The sequence below is a fragment of the Arachis ipaensis genome, chromosome B4 (assembly GCF_059453495.1).
Source record: "Arachis ipaensis isolate K30076 ecotype BB chromosome B4, ASM5945349v1, whole genome shotgun sequence".
Taxonomy (NCBI): Eukaryota; Viridiplantae; Streptophyta; class Magnoliopsida; order Fabales; family Fabaceae; genus Arachis; species Arachis ipaensis.
In genome coordinates this window covers 126,766,210-126,774,567 of record NC_142439.1, presented here as the reverse complement: position 1 = coordinate 126,774,567, position 8,358 = coordinate 126,766,210, and the positions used below count along the sequence as shown (strand labels likewise).

At 40.1% G+C, this 8,358-nt stretch overlaps 1 protein-coding gene across 1 annotated transcript; it reads right to left on the bottom strand.

The window, feature by feature from the left end:
- Nucleotides 1–1,786: 1,786 nt before the first annotated feature.
- On the bottom strand, nucleotides 1,787–2,689 carry LOC107636994 (uncharacterized). Its single transcript, XM_016340454.1, has one exon. It carries the CDS (start codon nucleotides 2,687–2,689, stop codon nucleotides 1,787–1,789), a length of 903 nt encoding a protein of 300 aa, XP_016195940.1.
- Nucleotides 2,690–8,358: the final 5,669 nt, after the last annotated feature.

Here is an 8,358-nt window from a genome sequence, read left to right as displayed (position 1 = left end):
AATTGCTCTAATTTCTGCCACGCATCAGTGAGGCATAAGCTACAACCTTATGATGCTGCATCAACACACATCCTAAACCTTTCAAGGATGCATCACAGTACACCTCGAATGGTTCTCTCGGCTCAGGAAACACTAATACAGGGGCGGTAGTCAATCTCTGCTTTAAGGCAAGGAAACTCTCCTCACACTCGGGTGTCCATTCAAAAGGAACATCCTTCCTGGTCAGCTTGGTCAAGGGCAAAGCGAGCTGTGAAAACCCTTTAATGAACCTCCAATAATAACCCGCCAAGCCTAAGAAACTTCTGATTTCCGTCACTGAAGTTGGTCGCTCCCAATTCATCACCGCCTCAACCTTGGCAGGATCAACTGCTATTCCTTGCTTACTTACCACATGACCAAGAAATTTCACCTCAGACTTCCAGAACTCACACTTGGATAGCTTGGCATACAGCTTCCTATCCTTCAGAATTTGTAACACTGTTCGCAAGTGTTCAGCATGCTCATCCTCAATCTTAGAATAGATAAGAATGTTGTCAATAAACACAACAACAAACTTATCCAGATATGGATGGAAAATTCTGTTCATGTAATCCATGAATATTTCCAGAGCATTAGTTATTCCGAAGGACATCACGGTATATTCATAGTGGCCATAACGCGTTCTGAAAGTAGTTTTGGGAATATCCTCATCTCTGACCCTTATCTGGTGGTATCCGGATCGTAGATCAATCTTAGAGAACACACCGGCTCCCTGTAATTGGTCCATCAGCTCATCAATCCTTGGCAACGGGTATTTATTCTTCACTGTAACCTTATTCAGCTGCCTATAGTCAACACATAAGCGCATACTTCTATCTTTCTTCTTCACTAGTAATACCGGCGCACCACACAGTGATACACTTGGTCGGATAAACTTCTTACCCAACAGATCCTCCAGTTGAATCTTTAATTCGGCCATTTCTAGAGGCGACATCCTGTAAGGAGCACTCGAGATTGGTCCGGCCCCAGGTACTAAATCAATAACAAACTCATCTTCCCGTTTTGGTGGAAATTCATCAATATCATGAGGGAACATCTCCGGAAACTCACACACAACTGGGATTTGTTCCAAGTTCTGATCATCACCCGACACACCCGCAGATAACAACAATATCCCCTGACATTCATCCCCAGAATAGTTCACCATCATGGAATTCAAGTAGCAGTTATTCACTACAACCGGCCCTTCAGTGCCTTCAGGCATAAAATACACTACTTTCGCCGAGAAATCTAGTAGAACGCAGTTCTTGGATAACCATTCCAATCCTAAAATGAGATCAAGACCAGTCATCGGCAAACAAATTAAGTTATGCACGAAATCACGCCCTTGTACTCGAAAAGGAACTTGGGGGCACTCTAACCTAGTCACCATAGCCTCGTGGGTAGCATTATATACCTTTAAATCATACCCCAGTACTACTATTTTCAATCCTAGCTCATCAGCCTTCTCAAATGCAATAAAAGTATGTGAAGCTCCAGAATCAAACAAAGCATTCAAAGTTTTACCCGCCATCTCACAGTTACCTCTGATCAATGTCTCTGACCCCTCAGCGCCTACTGAAGAAGTAGTGTATACTCTTCCTGGTTGTTGCACCCTGCCTGTCTTATACCTCTTCTTCTCTGGACAACTACTAGCCAAGTGTCCCAGCTGCCCACAGGAGTAACAGACTCCAATCCCAAACTTGCATGGTCCTGAATGATACTTCCCACATCTGTGGCAACTCATATCCTGATGTGGTTGTTTCCCCTATCTCCTTCCCTGATTAGCATTGGTATTAGGCCTCCTGAAGTTGCCTTGCCCCTGATTGTTCTGAGGGACAAAGCTACCACGCTTGAACTGTCTACCTCTGGGTGCAAAGTTCCTCCCTGTGGTCCTCTGGAATGGCATCCTTAGACTCCCTTTTTCTGCTGCAGCCCTTCTGACACAATCCTCTGCCACCCTGCTCCTATTCACCAGTTCAAAAAACACCCGAATCTGCATAGGCGCCACAAAGCTCTTAATATCACTCCTAAGGCCTCCTTCATACTTTATACACTTCCACTCAGTAAAGTCCTCAGGAGCTCCCTGACAGATGCGTGAGAAGCGGCACAATTCCTCAAACTTACTGGTGTACTCAGTAATAGTCATTTGGCCCTGTTTAAGTTGAAGCAGTTCGAGCTCTTTAGCATTTCTGAATGAGGTAGGGAAATATTTCTTATAGAATTCATCTCGGAACAACTCCCAAAAGATCACAATTCCATCAGGCTGCAGAATGTGCCTCATACCCTGCCACCAGTGCTGAGCTTCACCATGCAACTGGTAAGTTCCAAACTCAACCCACTGTTCATCCGGAATCTGTTGAGCCTGTAATGCTCGCTCAATGGCCTGTATCCAGTTATCAGCATCGATCAGATTCGAGGTCCCTCTGAAAGTTGGAGGGTGAACCTTCAAGAAGGAAGAGAGCGTCATTGGACCATTATCACCTTTATTACCATTGTTCCCATTATTCATTTGGTTTCCCAGGGCTTCAGCTGTCACTTGCATAGCTGCTGTCATATTGCCTAATGCAGCCATGAATTCTATAGGGTTAGGAGTGTTTCCTGATGCTTCAAGCATAGCATTGCCTATTCGGCCTCTACCTCGCCCACGTCTGCGTTCGCGAGTAGACATCTGGTCCCTATACACACCAAACAAGTGATATCAAGTTGATCAGTCTCAATATCGCAAGTTCAATGCTTTAAGTCCCAAATGCATGCTCATAAATGTTTATGCCACATATATCAGTTAGATATCCTAATAGCACATAAACACACACACAGAGAATGCACAAAAGCACAATCAGTCCATCCTCAGGCTCTATAGGAACGAACTGCTCTAATACCATGATGTAACACCCTACTACACAGAGTTTTACGCTTAAGTCGTAGAACAGAGGTAGTGTGGTGTTACGGACCTCTAAACAGCAAAATAAATACATAGTAGAGAAGAAGATAATATACTAGGAGCCTTGAAACAAAACGGATAAGCAAAAATCGCAAAATGAAAAGCGCAACGCTCAAAAGAAAGGATTATTTGCGTGCTAAGAAACCTAATAGAAACATGATAAAAAGAAGCAAAAGGATAAAGGAAAGCCAAGGAAACTGCATAACTAGCCCCTGACTCAGCCTGCGAAGCTAAGGCTGGCTGGAGGATACATATAAACATATATACATACATAAGTGTCCCCAAAATACACCAAAATACCAAAGTAAACTCCTATCTCTCCCTCAACCTCTAAGAGGAGCAGCGTACATAAGTTACTTGGAGAGTAAGCTAAACATATATATATATATATATATATATATATATATATATACACGTATGCTGAAGCCACGCGTACGCGTACGTTGAAATTGTGCTAAACGCACAGTTCCCGCATGGTCCTGACACAACTCTCTATCCAGGCCATGCGGTGGCATAGTCCGCACACAGTGGACGCATGGTCAGATTTGGGGTGTCACGCGTATGCGTCGGGCATGCATACCTGTGACTCTTCTTTTTTTTTTTTCTCCTTCAAAACTCAAGGATAAATAGGATTTTTCACCCACTATTTACATTTTTAAAACCAACCAAATTTCAAAATTAGCACAATCCTTAACTTTTAAAAACTATTCAAACACTCAACTATGCAATTCAAACAAAAATGCAATTCAAAACAAGTTTTCCAACTATTCTAACCTACAACTTAAAACAAAAATCTAACCAATCAAACTAACATCTAAGGGTAATATATACAATAGTGATATAAAGAAAGAAAGTACTTAATAATGGAAACTCAATTCATTCATCAACTATATACACAAGAGAATAGAAAGAGTTTACTATGGTGGGTGTCTCCCACCTAGCACTTTTATTGATTGTCCTTAAGTTGGACATTTGGGAAGCTCCTTGTCATGGTGGCTTGTGCTTGTATTCATCCTTGAACTTCCAACAATACTTGGATCTCCAAAATGCTCCAAGATTTTCAATTGATTGCACCAAGCCTTGATGAAGTTCTAAACAAGTTATGAGCTCCCAAAGTTGATCCTCATGTGGTAATCCGGGATCCCAAATCTTGTTTTCACACCCATCTTCAAGTTGATCATTACAATTCCAATTGGGTGACAAGCAATTCGAATTCTCACTCTAGCACACAAACATTTTCCTAGACCCAAGTAATCTAGCTCTACACCAATCCTTGCACTTCAACCTTGAGCTCTTAACCTTAATGAACCTTGATTTACAATGCCTACTATTAACCATCTCCTTTTTGCTCTTGAATCCGCAAAGAGCTCTAAGTTGCCCATCCATCTCAAGAAAACCATATTCAAGCGGGAAAATAAAGCTTCGGGATAAGAGATTTACCCACTTGAATAAAAGAATGGATGGTTGCTTAGTGAGAGAGGCTCCAACTGGCTTTGGCAGGGTGATTGCAACTCCCTTTGGCTCTTTCTTGATAACTTTCACCTCTTGACAAGCTTCTTTAACTTTAACCTCTTCCTCACCAGATTCTTCTAATTCTTCCCCATCACTCAAGTCATAAGTTGGAGGTTGAGTGAGGTCTACCTCAACATCAAATTTGTAACACCCTACTACACAGAGTTTTATACTTAAGTCGTAGAATAGAGGTAGTGTGGTATTACGGACCTCTAAACAGCAAAATAAATACATAATAGAGAAGAAGATAATATACTAGGAGCCTTGAAACAAAACGGGTAAGCAAAAATTGCAAAATGAAAAGTGCAACGCTCAAAAGAAAGGATTACTTGCGTGCTAAGAAACCTAATAGGAACATGATAAAAAGAAGCAAAAGGATAAAGGAAAGCCAAGGAAACAGCATAACTAGCCCCTGACTCAGCCTGCGAAGCTAAGGCTGGCCTGAGGATACATATAAACATATATACATACATAAGTGTCCCTAAAATACACCAAAATACCAAAGTAAACTCATATCTCTCCCTCAACCTCTAAGAGGAGCAGCGTACATAAGTTACTTGGAGAGTAAGCTAAACATATATATACATATATACAAACAGAAACCAAAATACACCCAAGGACTACTTCGCTTCCCAGGATCCAGACGTCTAGCGAGGAGCCTCTCGACCTGCATCTGAAAAATAACAATATAATATGGAATGATAACTGGAGGTTCTCAGCATGGTAAAAGTGCCACGCGTATAATAAATAAGGTCCTGAGAATGCCATAGGCAATCCTAGAACTCCGTTATTCAATTATCTAACTTAAGTACTAAACAGAAGCCATAAACAGGGGTAGGTATTCTAAATCTACCTAACTTACTCAAGTTTAATCTTAACCTAACATCAAACCATTTCTCCATTTCCCCCATTCCTCCATCACTCATAATGCTATAGAAACAAGCAACCAAACAAGTTCACGCACAAGTAATAAGCAGATAGTACAAATAGCAAGTATAACAGATAGCAGGTGATATATATCAGTTAGGCATACCCAGGAAATGCAAGGCAACCAATACAAACAAATGCATATGATGCATGACTGTCCTATGCCTGATGGGCCCATCTGTCGGTTATCCAGCCAACCCGACAAGTCCAAAAACTTTAGACTGTCCCCCGCCGGGCATCCCCAAGAGTCTATGCATAGAGTTCACATTTAATCATCATATAATCACTCAATGGGGACAATCCATACCCGGGAATTTATATGTGCTCGGTCACCCTTACGACATAGGGTAACCAGAGTATCGAGATTCAACTTGGAACACGTGGGGGCAAGCCACGGTTTTTACCCAGGAAAACTCGTATCTCAGATATCATTATTCATAAGCCATGGCAATTATCATCATTACATCATCAAATATCAAGCCTTAACGTTAAACTTCATTAACATTCTTATTTTCTCCATAAAAGCCACCGTTTACAACTTTCTTCACCCTCAAGTTATCTTGTTTTCCTAGCTTCTTTTATCTACTGGACCTAGAACCATACTTTAAGCCTTAAAGGGAAGAAAATAGAGGTTTAGAAGTAGAAAATTAGTTTAAAAATGGCCAAACCCGATTTTTGCAGCAGGCAGCATCCACGCGTACGCATGAACATGCTCACACACGTACGCATGCCTCTCGTGCATGCGTCGCCAAAATTCCACGCCACGCGTACGCGTGGTTGGGCGTTTTTCAAAAAAAAATGGGCAGAATGCCCAGAAAGCTTGCAGCAACCTGTTTGGTCATCCTGAACTCAGATTTAAACACTAAACTTGCAACGTCTATAACTTTCTTCACAAAATTTTGTTTTCCACAAAGTTGATATCAATAAAAAACTCTTAAAACCATCTTTTATTTGCAACAAACCACAATTCAATCCAAAATTTGAGGAGAATATTATGGACGTCCAAAGTTCATCAAAATTTGGTTTTAACCAATTTCCAACAAAACCTCACTTTCATCAATTTAATTTTCTTACCATTAAAACTTACCTTACAATACCATATCAACCCAATTCACCAACAACCATTGCCAATATAACCTATAATCAACTTAACCAACCTTGATCATCAATAATTATCTGCATTTACCTCATACATCATTAACCCTTCATTTATTCATATCAATTCTTCACCTATGCCAACTTTCATCATACATTTGTCAACCTTCCATCAACATACACCAATTAAATGCCATTAACATAAACCAACTCTTTATACACATTAATCCATCAACTTTACATAACACATTTTAGTAACAAACACCAACCATAATCCATCAATACATCAACATCAACACAACCCCTTATAAGCAAATCCAAAAGCATAAAATTAATGCCCTCAATGTCTCATAATTCCAATATGTGTTCATCAACAAATATACTAACAACAATACAAAACTACTCATTTAATGCCATTAACAAATTCAACTTATCCTATGGTTCTTCTAACCTAAGTTTTTACAACACCGTAAATATTACACGTGCGAAAATTAAACCATACCTTGGCCGATCACTTAGCTCACCCAAGGCAGCCTCACAACACAAAATTACAACCCCTCCAAGCTCAACCAAACAGCCCCAAAACAAGCCTTGATTACCAACAAACCTCCAAGTAATCCCAATTCAATTCCAATGCATAAACACCCACTTAACCTACACCTAATACATATATATACCTAATACATATATATATATATATGTTCCAATTCAGTTTTCCATTACAAATACAAAATGGAGCTAGGATTAGGGTGTTCTTACCATACCCATATGCTCAATAGCTTGAGCCCACAAGTTCCGAAAGCTAACTTGAATCTAGAACACAAAATTGGACAAGATTCACCATAGGTTTTCAAGTTTACCAAAGAAAGAAAAATAGGAATTCTGAACCTAATAGGAGGCTTACTAGTAAAATTTTTCAGATAGAAAGGTAGAGCTCGACGCGCTGGACGCGTAGCCGCGAACGGTGCGGCGATCGGAGCTCAAATGAGGAAGTTATGGTAGTTGGAAGGAATGGTAAAAGTTTGGGGATCTCCTCTCCCCCCCCCCCTTGCTGTGTTGCTGCGTGGTGAATGAAGTGAGGAAGAAGAAGCTGATGCTTCTTTTAAATTATGGGTCCGGTTGGACCCATGGGTCCGATTTGGGCCTCGGTTCAACCGATTCGGCCCTTTCGGTCCGATTTTGGGCCAAATTTTTGAAATTGGTATCAAAATTCTCGTTTCGACGAGCTCTATCCCATTTTGATATTAGTTTTGCATATTTAGCTTTCCTAATAAAAATTCAATTTATTAACTAATTATTTACCGATTTTAGCGGGATTTACAAAATTTAAATTCAATGGGGGAGGATTCATCAAGCTCAAAAGGATCATATGTTGATGCAAAATCATCATCAATAGGGGGACTTGTTGCTTGTTTTATTTCTTCTAATTCTTCATGTATAACATGCTTTGGAGGTTGTGCACTATCTTTCTCAACACCAATTTCAAACTTCTCAGAAGAAGGCTCTACAACTTTAGATTCCCATAGCCATTCAACATCTCCTAAATCTTAAATCACTTATTCCTCTTCAATAATTTTTGCTTCCTCCACCTGTTCTAATACAAAATTCCACTCCTCATCCTCTACTTTAGTTTCTAACCTCTCTTTCATACTCTACTATTCATTTAATTCTCCACAATTGGCAATGAAAGTACTTTAATTGCTTAAGCGTTGGGAGACTAAGTTGTTTACTACCTCAACTAAGATAGGCATGATAGTTTCTTGCCTCCTGTAAGCTTTACGTTACTCTTGAATAACTAAAATGAGAATGTCATTATTAGAGTTTAAAGTGGAATGAGGGGTTCATTGCTTGGAAGAAAGGGT

Coding starts and splice junctions, on each gene's coding strand:
- LOC107636994 (XM_016340454.1), bottom strand. CDS start 2,689: ATGTCTACTCGCGAACGCAGACGTGGGCGAGGTAGAGGCCGAATAGGC.